Here is a 16,394-nt window from a genome sequence, read left to right on the forward strand (position 1 = left end):
AGCAATTCTAACATTAACATTAAACATTCTAAGATTGTTTTTTTAACACCAAGTATGATTTTTCCAAAGCACCAATTTAAAATAAAAAGAAAGCCTCTTTAGAATGTTTTTTGATAAACTTACCACTAAAAGTTTGCAGATTTTTTTTTTTAATTTAACTGACAAACATGAATTGAAACAGAGGCGACTTTCTTGATATATTTTGAAATATATCATCTAGTAAGTATTTTTACATGAGGTTAACCTCAGTAGAGTCAGGATTACGTTAAGGTAAACAGTGTTTTCTTTTGTTAATGCATGACTCCAGAGTTTCATTGAAGAGGTTTTTCAAAATTAAATGTTAGACTATACATAAAAAACGAATAAATCCCTAACTTTACCATACTACAACATGAAACTTAAATGCTTCCACAAATGATTTACATGTAGAGGTCTGTGCTTTGGTGTACTGTATGTTGTTTACTTCCTTATAAATAAACTCTGTCTAAGAGGGATTTTTTTCTTCCTTTTTGATTATTTTTAAACATAGCAGAAAACAGGACTTCAATTCCTATATGCGCATTTTGGGGAACAGAGCAGTAAATTAGAAAGATACAATAATTTCCTTCATGTCTTAATAATAATACTAATTCTTCTTTACATTTATATAGAGCTTTTCTCGCTACTCAAAGAGAGTGTGGAGCCACCTCACCTGCCACCAATGGGCAGCATCCACCTGGATGATGTGATGACAACCATTGCGCCAGTCCACCCACCACACATTAGCTGATGATGAAAGAATGAGAGAGAGACAATTAAAAACAGGGGGCAAGAATGACCAGGCCGTGGTGGGCAATTTAGACCGGACATCAGGATAGTTTACAGTACTTCCCTGATCTCTATTGCAAGGTCAGCAGTTAGTGAAATATTAGATACTAGACAACCCGCAGCGTAGCATACGCCTCATAATTATGTATTGATGGGTGAACACTTCCTGAACGACACAGTTGTCCATATGGCATGGGTTTGAGGATACAATTGTGGGTGAATGAAGAGATAGACCTCTGGAGTGAGCAACATATAATTGTCCGTGACTGAAAGTGGGATCATCTGTGACGAAGAAGGCCACGCTGGTGAAAGTTACTTCGTCGGTAGGGATAAGTGTCAGTACTTGTAGATTAAGGTGTAGCGAGTCTTCGTTGTTGACGCTTAATATAGCTTACATACTGAGATGTTCCGGATTCACAGTTGAGAAACACTCTTTTAAGCACAGAGGAAAAAATGAACATGTGAAACATCCGTAATGTAATAAGCCACCAAGAAAAGTAACATTGCAACAATGCTATCTACGACCCGATCGCTGTAAACAGAAGTGAAAACAAAATCGAGCCCGGTGCATTCTTTAACTGCCTTGTGGCGCTATAGTAGTGCTGCTGCTTTGCAGTAAGGAGACTGTGGAAGATTGTGGGTTCGCTTCCCGGTTCCTCCCTGTGTGGATAGCGCTTTGAATACTGAGAAAACCGCTATATCAATGTAATGAAGTATTATTATTCTTTTGTGGCCAGCGCTCTCTCTCGCGCGCGCGCACCTGTATGTGTGTGTGTGTCGCTCGCTCGCTGCACGTGTTTCTGCAGGCATACGCCGCATAATTATTTATTGATGGCTGAACACTTACGGAAAGACACAGTTGTCTAAAAGGAGGGAAAAAAATGAACATTTGCAAAATCCGTAACGCTGCTTTCAGTAAGTACAATGCACACGCGTTTAATTTGTCGGCCACTGTTTGCCAGCCGTCTTTTCTGGTTTGGGCTGCTTTTACAGTGTTATTGCTTGTGCATATTAAATCTTGAAATCCTTCCAGTAACTAATTAACTAACTAACTAACACCCACCCACCCACACACACAGCTTGTGTGAAAAAAATGCGCCCGTTCTTTCATCATTTTGTTGCAGCCTATCAAAGACTTGCTGATCATGTTTTCTAGACTCAATATACATTGGCTTTTCACTCAGCTTGGGGGCGTGCATTCATCTTGGATTATTACATCCAGGTAGACTAATCTGCTACACGGCTGCATTTGAAAAACCGACTTATCCCGGATGAGTTTCACCGGCAGTAATTATTAGGAATCCGGTTGGAACAAAACCCTGCAGCCATAGGGGTTCACCAGGACCGAGTTTGGGAAACACTGCTGAACACAGACGAAACCGACTCAGGTGAGGAGTTGGGGCGGGCAAAGTAGTTGCAGCTATTGATTATTCAGTGTTGTTTGCCTGGGTGTCTGATCTGCTCAACGGGATCAGAAATAAAAGGAAAACAATGTGAAGGCAATGTCACAGATGTTCCTGTGGTATAGCGGGTCCACAGCTCCCCTTCAAAAGGCCATTTTTAAATAAATAATGATCGCGCTCACAGCGTAGCGAGGGGCGTGGAAGTTTGGCTGAAACGGTTTCCGGGTGGAGTCGTGCTGGGGGTGTTTCTCCCCTGTGCAGTGTGCGAGTGAGTGAGGAGAAAGAGAAAGCCGGTACGTTCGAGTGAGCGAGAGCAGGCTCGAAGGCAATGTGTTCCTGTGGTATAGCGGGTCCATAGCTCCCCTTGAAAAGGCCATTTTTAATCAGGCGACTGACAGTAGTGGAGTCAGGCACAGAGAAGGTCAGCTGCAGAGAGAGCGTCTCGACTGTTGCAGGGCCTGCATCAGTGAAGCAAGTGAGACGCTAATGAAACAGAGGCACAGGGCATATTGGTTTTTAAAGACTGCTTCCTTCATTGTGTTTTAACCTCAGTTTTAAAGGATTGTTTTAAGGATCCCATGGGATACCCCTCGCAAACTGTTTTACATGCTGCATATAGCGATTCACATCCGCGAGAAACATGCCTCTATGAACAGTCAACGTGGCTCAGAGGTGCATGTGGACTCTAGCACAGACGAACATAAATGACGCCGTTTTTTCTGTGTCATCGCGTCCAAGTTGGTGGGTGTGGCTCTGCGAGTTGTCATCGTATCCAATGGTCTTAGAGTTGGTGGGCGTGGCTCCGTCCTGCGTGCTTCTATGGGTGTCTTGCTTGCTCTGGCAGCTGCTTAGTGAATTATATATATAGATATGGAAGTGCATCTCACTTTTAAGACTAGATCAGATCTTGATGGAAGACCAGTTGATTATAGGGTTCACCCACACACGTAAAGAGAGGACTATACTATTCAGAAAGGACTACTGTATATTTTCACGGATAAGTTCTCCCTCTGATAAGTCGGGACTTGATTTTATCATATAATTTCTGGTATTTTATAATGTAGATCGTATAAGTCGAATGTGGAAAACTCATGCTCTTGGTCTAAGAGATTATGATATGCTAATGGCCACCTGAGAGAGTAACCACAGAGCACACTGCCTTTTTTTTCTATGTGGGTGCCAAAGCAACGTTTACACTGTTTTGTGTGTCTCACACCCTCATAAACCTTTATAGTAAGAATATCCCTTATCTATGATGGAGTGTTCAATCAGAAGGAAATATGAAGCTGGTTTTAAATTAAACATCGTTGAAGTAGCGAAAGAAATCGGTAACTGCTATGCTTCAACAAAATTTGATGCGTCTGAGAAACTGATGTGAGATTGGGAGGAGGCAAGAAGTAAAAAAAAAAATTAAGTGTCGCATTTTTGATTGGGCGTATAAGTCAGGGTCTGATTTTATGATCCTGACTTATACGTGAGTATATACGGTAATACATAAAACATCTAATAAGAAGGGTAAATGCTACACTTTTTTGTCAAAACAATCCCGCTTGTTCTGATAAAGGACAGAAAAACAATTTAATAACTGCAGACTGAAGCAGAAACAAGATGTGTATTGGCGCAAGAACTATAATAAATGTGTTTGTATTCTGAGTTATGAACTCAAAGGAAAAAATAATATTGATTATCCTGAGGTGCCACTGTAACACAATACATCTTTAAAGGCTTTATGTACCAAAGCGTCATTTATAAAAGATGCATTTGTTTTTGATCCTGGTGCATCTGTTCTAAAACAGTGTGTTAGATGCTACATGTCCTTAGCCTTGTTAATCCCGCTTTTGTCACCAACAAATGTGAAATATCTAAAATCTGCATTTATCTCGCCAGATCCGTTCTAATCCCTGTCTAGGCTAATTGTTATTGTCTTTGTCTATGGCTACACTTATTCCATATTCCCTATATCTGTGAAGAAGCAAAAATAAAGCAATGAAAGATAAGTATAAAACCAAGAAAAAATTATATTAAGTAATTAATCATGCTTCAGTAATAAACTAATGAATGTATAGTTCTATCAACTTCTTTATCGACTGTTCACAAATGCACTAAGCAATCATTACCCCAATTTATGTCGAGACTCAGCGATCAACAGACATTTATTCAGGGGTTGTCTTTAAATCATTACAAAAAGAATTTTTCGTCACTGATACCTTACAATGCTCTATGCAAATGGAAGTAGAAAACGTTATCTATCTATCTATCTATCTATCTATCTATCTATCTATCTATCTATCTATCTATCTATCTATCTATCTATCTATCTATCTATCTATCTATCTATCTATCTATCTATCTCTATCTATCTATCTATCATATAGTGCCTTTTCTATCTATGCGTCCCCCCTGTTGTTTAACTTGGACCTTCTTACTTTCCACTCTCACACATTCCGGTATCCACATGTATTATCTAACTGTTACGGTGCTAAGAGACTTCATTAGTGTAAGAAGACTTACTAAATTAAGCATGGCTTGTGTCAAGTATTTAATGCACTTTCCAAATAGCAGTTCACTTGCTAGATTACATTAAACACAAGATTAATCAGTAAGCAGTCCAGCAGCATCTTGTAAAAGGATTCTTTCTGTTTTTATTTTATTGGACTTGCTTCATGGGTTTTCTTTGGGCCAATATACTGTAAAATCACTTGTTACAGTCTGTCTGTATTTGAACAACCCAGCAGGCTTGTCATTATTGTGAAGGTCTAATTTTTTAAAAGGATAAGGATTAGTCACTTGCAAAGTACAGATGCATCTTGGACCTATCAGAGTGAGTAACCATATGGTAGCCGGCGTGTTGGGGGTTGTGCATTCATTTGAGTATTGTTAGTGAGTGAGTTGTACTACAAAGAGATTTCCAAAGCTTTTTGTTCATGAATTTTACTCGTCAAGTGGTCTTTTAGTTATGCCACCCAAATCACTCCAGGTCATGTCTACCTGTGTTTATTCATTGAAATGTGTTTCAGAAATACATTTAGGTTGACTTAACATCATGTGAACATAGTATACCTAACTAACCAGGTGTATTTTAGGCTATCAGTACTGCTTATTTAACATTTAATTTGTAAAGTTAACAGATCTTAGACATTCCATGATTGTAGCCCCCCTTTATTTGTATTTAATTATATGCAGTTTTTACTCATCAATCCATTTTATGAACTTGCATAATCCAGTACGGAAATGTAGAGAACAGAAGCTAGTGAGACTACAAACCACCTGGAGGTCATAGTGAGGTAGAGAATTAAAACAAAATTGAGTGCCATTATGAACAGCGTTACACATCCCCTCTGTGACACACCAACACTGAGGACTTTCGGACACCAAATTATTTGCAGAAGTGCATCAAGAAACGTGACGTTCTGCCTACCTAAGTGAAAATCAAGAGACAAATCTTGTCAGAATGCTTATCCATTACAAGACACATTCACTCACACTGAACCAGAGTCACTGGTTGAACAGTGAACTCGCACAACTTTAAGATATGGAAGGAAAATTAACTGCTGTGAGGAAATCTGATGCAGAAAATGGCAATAATAATAATAGTTATAATCATTTTATTTATATAGCAGCTTTCCTGTGCTCAAAGTGCGTTAGAGAAATCCAGAATGAACAATGGGACATATGCAAAATTGGATACAAATAATACCCACATTAAACACTAAATCAAGATAAACACAGGATATACAAAGAAATGAAACAGATTAAGAAACAATTAACCAGAAAAAAATACAAAAATACAAATACTGCAAGAAAACCCTAAACATTATTATTATTATTATTATTATTATTATTATTATTATTATTATATTTATATAATTCATGATACAAAACACAAATCATCCTGGTGATCTGGACAAAGTGGGTAAACTGAAAGAAAAGTCAGAATGTCAGGGTAAATTAAATGCCTTCCTGAACAGATGAGATTTAAGTTGCTTTTTGAAAGAATTAATGAGTCAGCTAATTTCACAATTTAGGGAGGTCATTCCATAGTCTGGGCACTATAGAGTTGAATGCTCTGTCACCCACAGAGCACAGATTAGCTTAGAGTACAAAGAGATTGTCAGAATCAGTGGACCTTAGTGGGTCCACAGGAGATCAGTGATGGAAAAGGTTTTTATAGATTGTATATTAGATTTTATATTCAATCCTGTAAAACACAGGGAGCCAGTGCAGGAGACGCGGGGTGTCTGTTATGTGCTTGTTGAAGTGGGTCTGTGTAAAGTCCCTTGAAGCAGAGTTTTGAATGAACTAAGGCCGTAATAAAAGATTAGAAGGAGTATCTGCCAGTAGGTTGTTACAGTAGTTAAAGTAGAATGTAATAAAAATATGAATATATTTCTCAGCATTAGAAAAGGAGGGAAATGCTAACATTGCATATGTTACAGAGGTGGAAGTAAGAAACTCTCTTTAATGTGATTAGTGTGGGCAGAATAAGAAAGGAAGTAATCGAAACAGACACCAAATTTCCTAGCATTAAAAGAAGTCTGATGACGTCATCACCAAAGGGTGACTGAGAAGAAGCGGAGCTTTAGTGCCAGTTGGTTTTGTTGCAGTTTTGATTTTAAAGAATTACTATGGGGCTTCGCCCCCCTGCTTGCTTCGCTCCCCAACCCCTGTGTTTGGTTAATCGGATATACAATTTAATTTTTTTTTTCTTTGCAATTGTTTCAATTTCATTATTTGCACTTTTACTTTAAAGCTTCATTAAAAACAATATTTTTTGGAGACACATTGTGACAATGCAATGTATAACTGCCCATGAGTGAATATTGTTTCTGTTTCTCTAATAAATAATCTGACTTTTTCTAATGTTTTGCCTGTGATTTATTGATTGTCATAGCAAAAGCTATTCTCACGGTAAACTGTAAACATTTTAATACAAATGGCATATCACGATCTCCTTTGGTGTGTAATGTTATTCGTGGAATACATACATTACCTTTCTTTTTGCCTGTTAAAATTTGCATCGCTTCTCCGTGATCATCAATAAACACCTGACCGAATTGTGTATTCTTTGAAATTTAACTTGTTGTTGCTTTAACTGTTCCGGGACCACAGATTCTCATATCGTATGGTCCATTATTGTGTAAATCCACATTTTGTGCATTGAATGATGCGAATGCGAAAAGACTTTGTTGTCTACTCTTTGCCTTTTATTTCTGACCTCGATTTGTCCTGCTATTTTTTCAATTACACCTGGTCCTGATGATTAATCACCTTTTGTTGGTGGTAATGCGATCTTTTCTATCTTTTCTTTGATACTGTAGCGACTGACATGATAAAGTGTCACAAACGTTTTACTTGAACAATCGCCGAATTCCTAACCCCAAGCACAACTTTCTAGCACCCTCTCCAACGCCCCCCCTTACCGCATCAATCAGTACCCCGCTATCAGTCTTCCGTGCTGTACTCCGCCCTCCCTCAATTGGACCGAACAGTCACTTAAAACCAAAAAGCCCTCAACCTGGCTGGGACGCTACAATACTTTCGAATTTTGCTGCTTTCATATTCTGTACCTTTCTCTGCATGTGTATCGCGCCATCGTTTGTTTGAGCCTTTCGAATTCCACTGCTTTCATAATCTCTTATCTGCCTTTTTTCTCTCCAACACCTTTGGGTCTCTATTCTCCGTATTGTCCTTATACTCTTTATATGTGCTGAGAGCTTTTACACAACTAAGTTTTTTTTGTTGGGTGTGTTCTTATATGATATCTTTTGTAAGTAGGGCGTGTCTTGCAAGAATCTCATGTTCCACGTCCCCACAAGACGGCCCTGGGACAATCTCCTTGGCACCAAGTCTCATGTTTACGGTCCCCGCGAGCCGCTACGTGGCAAGTCTCTTTTGACTCGCGGGTCTTTTAAGTGTCTTCCGAGAACTTCTGAGAAGATCACGTATCGTAGCCTTGCTTTTGCTTTCCAGGATGTTTAATAGAGAGATATTTGACCCAAGTTTTACTTTCTTTGAGGCAAGATATGAGCTGAGAAACATCTGATGAAACTTCACTTACAACACTGCAATAACTCAGAGTATCACCCACAATTAAATGATAACTCAGTCCAAATCTATGAATAATATAGTCATGGGGAGGCATATAGACATAGAACAGCAGTGGACAAAACCTTGCTGAACTCCTTGAGTGACCGGCACTGAGCTTGACCAGCTGTGGCCAAGGCTAACAAACCCGCGCCAATCAGTGAGACAGGATTGAAAGCACAGGAGGGCAGTGCAAGAGATACCCAGAATGTTCTTCTTTCTGGACAGTAGGAATATTACGCTTGACAGTATCAATTGCTGCCCTAAGGTCTGACAGAATTAATATTATGGTTTGTCCAGAGTCTGCTGCCATAAGCAAATCATTAGTTATTGGAAGCAGAGCAGTTTCACAGCTGTGCTATACTCTTAAACCAGACTGAAAGGATTCATCAGCTTATTACACGTTAAGTAATGGTAAGTTGGGGGGGGGGGGGTTTGGGGGGGCACAAAAGGCACATAATTCTTTGACAGAAAAACTAAGCAAGAGATAGGCCAGAAATTGTTCAGATTGTCAGCCTCAAGACCAGACCTTTTTAATATTGTTTTACAGAAGCAATTTTCCAAGTAGCTGGCATAGAGCTTGTATCAAGAGATTTATTTATTATTGTCATAACAAGTGTAATTGTGGCATAAAGACAGAATTTGAGAAGTGTGGTGTGGATAGGGTCCAGTATACAAGTAGTAGACCTCATCTTGCAGAGCAGGCCATTAAACAATTGAGATGAAGCTGGTGAAAATTTGGAAAAGGAACTGTACAGAGTGGGAAGACAGGGAAAAAATTAAAATGAGGATGGATTTGCATTAGACTTTTTAGGTTTTTAATTTATTTACAGAGAAAGTGAAATGATTTTTCACAATCTTCAGTGGAAGAGGGGATTGGGCGAGATTGATATTAACCACGGAGAACATAACCCTTGGATTATCATGGTCACTGTCTATTATTCTGCCATTGTGTGCATTCTTGGCTGCATCTCGGCAGTTAGTGCATCTCTATAAGCCCTTTGATGATCAGAGAAAGCCTGGACATGCACAGTGAGGCCAGGCTTACATGACAGCCAGCTACTTTTCAAAGTCAAAGCGAACTTTATTGTCATCTCAACCATATACAAGTATACAGATAGACGAAATTACGAAGCTCAGGGTCCACAGTGTAGCAACATGAAGTGCAAATAATAAATTAAAATTTAAAATTAAAACACAAACAAGACAAGACATTGTTGCAAAGACAGGACAAAGAAGTAGCAGCAATATTGACGTGTAGTAAGCAATATGAACATTGATGCAATGTATGGTATTTGCAATCTAGATACATAAATATAGTCAATTGATATGTAATATAATAAATAATAAATAATAGGTATAGATAATACAGAAATTATCAGTGTATGATAATGGTTGTTTAAGACGTGTGTAAACAATGACAGGTCCAGAGTGTTTCACAGCAGAAGGATATCAAGAGTGTCAAAATACTTAAAGGTCAGTATGAGATTTTCAGTTCTTTTCTACATGCACACTCATCTTTGCAGGAAAGTGGCTTGCATGTATAAAAGTTCTGTTTTTAGAGAGAGGTTGAGGCCGTGTGGTGTTAAGGAGTCTGACAGCTTGGGGGTAAAAAACTATCCTGCAGCCCCGGCCGAACTGGCTCTGATGTTGCAGTATCTTCTCTTACATGGCAGAAGTGTGAAAAGTCCATGTGAGGGGTGTAAGGGGTCCTGCACAATGCTGCAGACCTTGCGGACACTGCGATTGTAAAACATGTCCTGTAGTGAAGGGAGAGGCACCCCCAATAATGTTCTCTGCTGTCTTCACCTATCCTTTGCTGGCACTTGCAGTCGGATATGTTGCAGTTGCCATACCAGACTGTGATGCAGCTGGTCAGAACACTCTCAATGGTGCCTCTGTAGAACATGGTGAGGATGGAAGGGGGAAGACTTGCTCACTTCAGCCGCCTCAGGAAGTGTAGTCTCTGCTGGGCTTTCTTGATTAGTGATGTTATGCATCCACGTAAGTTCCTCAGTTATGTGCACACAGAGGAACTTGGTACTCCTAACAGTCTCCACATCCAAACCGTTGATGCTGAGTGGGATGTGGGCAGGATGTGATTTTGTGAAGTCCACAATTATCTCTTTTGTCTTGTCGACATTGAGAGATGGATTGTAGTCTTCACACCATGCAGACAGTTGTTCCACCTCATCTCTGTATGCTGTTTCATCATCCCTGCTTATCAGTCCCAGCACCATCGTATCATCCGCAAACTTGATGATGTTGTTGGTGTTGTGCGCGGCTGTGCAGTCGTGAGTCAGCAGGGTGAAGAGCAGTGGACTAAGCACGCAGCCCTGCGGCACTCCGGTGCTCAGTGTAATGAGGCTGGAAGTGTTGCAGTCCATCTGAACTGACTGGGGCCTCTCTGTCAAGAAGTCCAGGATCCAATTGCAGAGGGTGGTGTGCAGGCCAACCTGCTCAGTTTTACAACCAGCTTTTGAGGGATGATTGTGTTGAAAGCAGAGCTAAAGTCTATGATTAGCATCCTGACATATGTGTCTTTTTTATCCAGATGTGTCAGGGAGAGGTGAAGGGCAGAGCATATGCTGAATTACACCATGGAACAGAATGCCTAAAGGTGACCTCCTTGTGTTTTAAAGGAGCTCTTTTATCTGAATGGAGGGCTGAGTTATAGCTTTCAATAAGACTATCTAATGTAGATGGAATAGGGGAAGGTAGAAAAAGATCAGAAACGGAACAAGCAAGAATAGGGGGTTGCAGATAATTTTAAGGGTTCTTAAAAAAATTAGATGTTTACAGTTTAAAAGCAGGAAGAGGCATCAAGACAGTTAAAAGAACTGCTTCATGGTCAGAGAGGCCCAAATCAGTGCTGTAAGTGTTGCCAACAGATAAGCCAGATGTGCAGAAAGGGGCAATGAGTGCAACCTCTCCCACTCTGTTGACAGTAACTGAACCAAGAGCTGAACTTGGGATCCTGTAAATGTGAAGCTATGGACGATTGTACCGCTGTCAGTTTAGTCAGTGCATAGTATTAGCCAGTGTGGTGTTCTTCTCTGTGGTCTTCTGGGGAAGCAGCTTGAGCTCAAATGAAGCACAATGCCTGAACAAACTTACCAGGAAAAACACTGGACACACTGGAAGCTGTTGTGGAGAAGCGGATGGTGGCAAAATTAGATGCCAACATGAAAAATCCCCTCCAGGAGGCGCTGTCTTGGAGCACTTATAGCCACAGGCTCATTCCACCGTGGAGAGATAAGAAGCATCTCTTGGGTTCTTTTGTACCCACTGCTATCAGGCAATTCAATGCATCCACCGATTATACACTCAAAGTTCATTTTTAAATATCTGCACAATATTTATTTATTTATTGATTAATTGACTGATTAGCTGTATTATCTGTCCTGCGAGTCCGTATCCTTGTTTATTTACATTTCTGCGCCTATATGTATCTGAATTTCCCCAAGGAATTGATAAAGTTTATCTAATCTAATCTATTAAGGAGCTACAAATGCAAATTTGAATTTCAGTCTGATGGTTATATTTGGTAATTAAAATCAAAGCGTGAACATTTTCAAACTTAAAAAATGCAAATGTAAATGGCACACATCCTATTAGAAATTAATTCCTTTTAAAAAGAGAATTGAAAAAACATTTCAGAGGCAAAACAAAATACACTGACCAACCCAACAGAGAAGTACTTTTTCGTATACAGTAGTTAAACTAACTCCAGGAGCTATGATCACAAAACTCTGCCTATGTAATGAAAGTGGGGAGCTGGAGCTTATCTGAACAGCATTAAGCACAAAGCAGGAAGCCATTCATTGCAGGGCAGACCCACATACATACAAGCACATGCATTCATACTGGGCCAATGTACTATAGATGGTAGGTTTTAAATGAAGGATTGATACATAGTAGTAAGCTGAAAATGTTTATTGGAGTAAAGTCAAATAACTTTACATATTCAAATATTTTATCAGTATAGGAGAACTGTAATTATAGCTTTCTGTTTTTAAAGCTTTTATCAGTAAAGAAGCGGTTTTATAGTTTTCTCAATGTTAAAGACAACTGTCTTCCTTCTTACATATTATGAAATAGCAAACACTTTTTTGAAAATCCTTATATTATTGCGCTTGTGTCCATCCATGTTCGATATAAACAACGGTGGCCACAACTACTCTATCCCTCCACAACGATAGTGAGGAATCCGTGTTCCTGGCAGAGTTTTGGTCTTAGGCTTATTATCTTCAAGTCTTTAGTTCTTCAATGTGACCAATTATCGACTGCGGTATTTGACTGTTTATTCAGTGCATACTTTGTTACTCACCGAAACTGCATTATGACACTACCATTTTACACCTCCTTTATCCTTTACTTCAAGGTAAGCCTCCCGATAAAATTGAAAGGCACATACAGCCTAGCTGTGACAAACAGAAATGGTCTCGCCGGCCTGCATACTCACACCAATGACAGAAGCAGAAACATCTACATCATGCTAGACCAACCAGCACAGGCAGATGCCTTCAGAACAACAAAGACAACGTATCACAAACCACAGAGCGACATTATTCGAGATCAACGGCAGCAAGTCTCGCACCTGGACAGTGAACGAAAAACGAATCACACACACAACCTTTCTGAAGAGCAGCAGCAAACTGCCAGACAGCAAGAAACACTAAGATGGTAAAGCTACAGGGATTTCATAACACTGATAACTCAAACAAGATATTCCCTTTATATTACAGCTCAGGCAATTCCCCATTTGTTTAGCATATTCTATGACTCTCACCAAGTCACAAGGACAAATGTTTAATAACATCAGAGTTTATTTGCCAGGCCCTGTTTTTATCCATGGCCAGTTGTACACTACTTTTTCCAGAATTACATCAAAACCCGGGTTAAACATACATGTACTTGCGGGTTACACACGGGAATGTTTTCACTGACAATAACGTTTATGCAACCAAATTGCTTTTTATGATAATTATTATAGACATCAGTATACTACGCTAGCTGACGCCCACACTTGACACATACTGACTTACATGTGCCCTGCATTTCCCTTCTTATCCAATGTGTTCTGTTAACCTGTTCATGTTACACTTTGTATTTTAAGTGACTATAATACCATCCCATACTAATCATGTGACTGTTCTAATATTGAGTCCTCTCACAAGTCACTACTTATTAAAATAATCTCCTTTCTTCTGTAACATGTGATGTTCTTCTCTCCCCTCATCATCATTTCAGTAACAATTTTATTCTTGCGAACTTATTGCAAGCACGATTTGCTAGTTCTTCATTAAGCCCTGTCGCTTATACCTAACTAGATTTTTTTTGTTTTTCACATTTTCTGTTTTTAACTTTTTTGTAAAACTAATTATCTACACTGTTTTCCTAAATTTACCATATTCTGAATATGCCAAATTATAGAAATACCCATTTAACTACATATTTTTTTATTGTAAGAACGTAGGTTTTTAATGTGGTTTTAAGAATTAAACATAATTCTGGTATACTTCACCTGTATAATAAAATAAATAATTTGTAAAAAACGTTATTTTTAACTAAAATGGGACCTTTTCTCTCTTCAGGTTGTAGCGTCTGATATGGATAGTGGCAAGTTTGGAAAACTTACATTCTTTTTATATGATGGATTCACTAAGCAAGAAAAATCCTCGATGTTTAGAATTGAACCAGACACTGGGAAGGTCTGTATAGCCCAGGATATTGACAGAGAAAATGGATTGTCAAGTTTTGATGCAATTGTCAAAGCTGAAGATGGGGTAAGAAACAATTTTGAACTATATTTGTAAACATATTAATGTGCAAGAATGTCCACAGAAATCCATGCCAATTCCAATGTGTACCACTGGAGAGGAAAGCATCTGTGAGCCTTAGTATGCCACATTTACAGTGTACACAGTCCTAAATACGACAGCGGCTTTAATAGACCTGCCATTGCTATGTCCCAAACATTATGGTGCCCTGAAATGGGGTAACCGTGTAAAGAAAAAAGTGTTGTGTGACCAAAATGTATGCAAATACCCTTAAATGAAGTCTGCAGTGTGCATTTTAATCACAATGTCTGAATTATTTGATTTTGTAATTTTAAACTTTGGAGCAGAGGGCTAAATCAAGGTAAACAATGTGTCTTTGTCCCGAGCATTATGGAGTGGGGGGCACTGTGATATTAATGTCTAATAATTTAGAACTTTTAAATTGGAGTGATGTCCTAATTAAAGCTTTTCCAGCATCAAAATTACTCTGTACCCAGAAGCAATTTTGTTTAATTGGACAGGTGGATGAACTTTTTATATACATTTAACATTTATTAAAATAATACTCCAAAAAAAACGAAAACTCTATGAACTTGTTGATTACATTCATGTAGCTATTTACCTGTCTAGGATTCTGAAATTTGGTTTACATTTTTCTTGTGGAATATAAAAATTATATTTTTACAGCACTGATCTCTTTTTGCTTTTTTTAATAGGGTGGATTGAGTAGCCAAGCATTTCTCCACATAGATGTGGATGATATTAATGACTGCCGACCGGAGTTCAACCCTTTAATGTATGTTACAAGTGTAAGCAGCCATACACAGCCCGGAACTGAAGTTATCAATGTTATCGCTTCTGATGGAGATTCTGGGAGCTATGGACAAGTATTTTACAAACTTGTTCCTGGAGAATGGTCATCGCTTTTCACAATTGACTCAGAAACAGGTATGAATTATGTATTTTAGGTAAAGATGTACTGGATGTAGTGCTGACCGGTAGGTAGTTTTATACTAGAACTTGAGATACCCATGTAAATTTGGTAAGCAGGCAAATTCAATAATTATTTTATATACTTAAGATATGAGCTGATTATGCCATTCCACTGAATTTGACATATTTTTAGATAATTTAATTTCAGATTTCCCTTACATGCATTTTCACTATCAGCTGCTTTATTGTAATTGTAGAACTTAGAAAGCCTTCAGTTTGCAGATAAAGTGCTAAACGTCTTAAGGCATGACTTATTATTGTTATTTTATCGCATTAATTTCCTCTAATACATAAACCTGGATTTTTTTTAAATGTTCAGATGCTGGGCAGAACAACAATCTGTTGCTTTACAGGCTTTTGCAGAGTGCTGAGTTTAATCTTAATCACAGTGAAAATTAATGATTTGCAGAAACAGAAGTAAAGTGATAAGGTCCAGCCTAATTCTCAGTAGGTCTCTTAACTTTAATTGAATAAAATTGGTTTATCTCTATATTTTTTTTCATGTAGAAATGTATTTTGTACGTATCCTAAAACAATGATAATACCATCAGGTTGGCTCCTTTTATCTAACTTAACTAGTTTCAGCAGCCTCATTTTTTCTGGAGCAGTACCATACTCTTTTTGAAGCCTTGATGTTTATTATGGTAAAACACTAATAATGATGACATTGTGTATTAACAGACATAAAATATTTCTTATCATTCTTAACAAAATCCAACATAATTCTGTCAGTATTAACTAAAGAATAAAGAAACATTCATTGTTCTACTAATATTGTGGGCAGGCACCCCTTTTAAATTCTAAGTACATTTTTTAACAAAACAGGCACAACAAGGGTGCAGAACTGAAATAACATATGTAGCCTTCCTGGCTTATTTAAAGGTGGTGACTATTAAGAGCGAGTCAGTCAATAGAAGCTCTGTTCTCTGGCTATTCCGGGTCCAAGTGAGATGCCAACATTCAGAGGTGACGTATTTTAATAGCCTTATGACCAGAAGGGACGGGGTTAATTGCCCTCAGTAATTGTCTTCTCGCTGCTGTAGAGGTATAAACGACGAAACTGTTAGCGATAGCACCCACTCTCACGCGATGGGTGACAATACTTAAAGCTGGCAGAAAATATTAGCAGTCAACTACTGTTTTTTTTTTTCTTACCAAGAGCAAAATTTTTTCTTAAGATCTTTTCTCGTTAGATAAAAAATGCACCTGTTTCTTAAAAAAATACATTTCAAATAAGGCATGTTTGCTCATTTCATTAGTACCCTGGATGCTTGGAAATAATTCACTGTAATTCAAGGATATACAGTGGTGTGAAAAACTATTT

At 38.4% G+C, this 16,394-nt stretch overlaps 1 protein-coding gene across 1 annotated transcript in view; it reads left to right on the forward strand.

The window, feature by feature from the left end:
- Positions 1-16,394, forward strand: part of dchs2 (dachsous cadherin-related 2) — a 138,310-nt gene that overhangs the window by 22,191 nt on the left and 99,725 nt on the right. Inside the window, exons 2-3 of the mRNA XM_051928094.1 lie at positions 13,892-14,083; positions 14,794-15,025. Of these exons, the coding sequence (XP_051784054.1) occupies positions 13,892-14,083; positions 14,794-15,025 (424 nt within the window). The remainder of the gene's footprint in view (positions 1-13,891; positions 14,084-14,793; positions 15,026-16,394) is intronic.

The sequence above is a fragment of the Erpetoichthys calabaricus genome, chromosome 5 (assembly GCF_900747795.2).
Source record: "Erpetoichthys calabaricus chromosome 5, fErpCal1.3, whole genome shotgun sequence".
Lineage (NCBI taxonomy): Eukaryota > Metazoa > Chordata > Cladistia > Polypteriformes > Polypteridae > Erpetoichthys > Erpetoichthys calabaricus.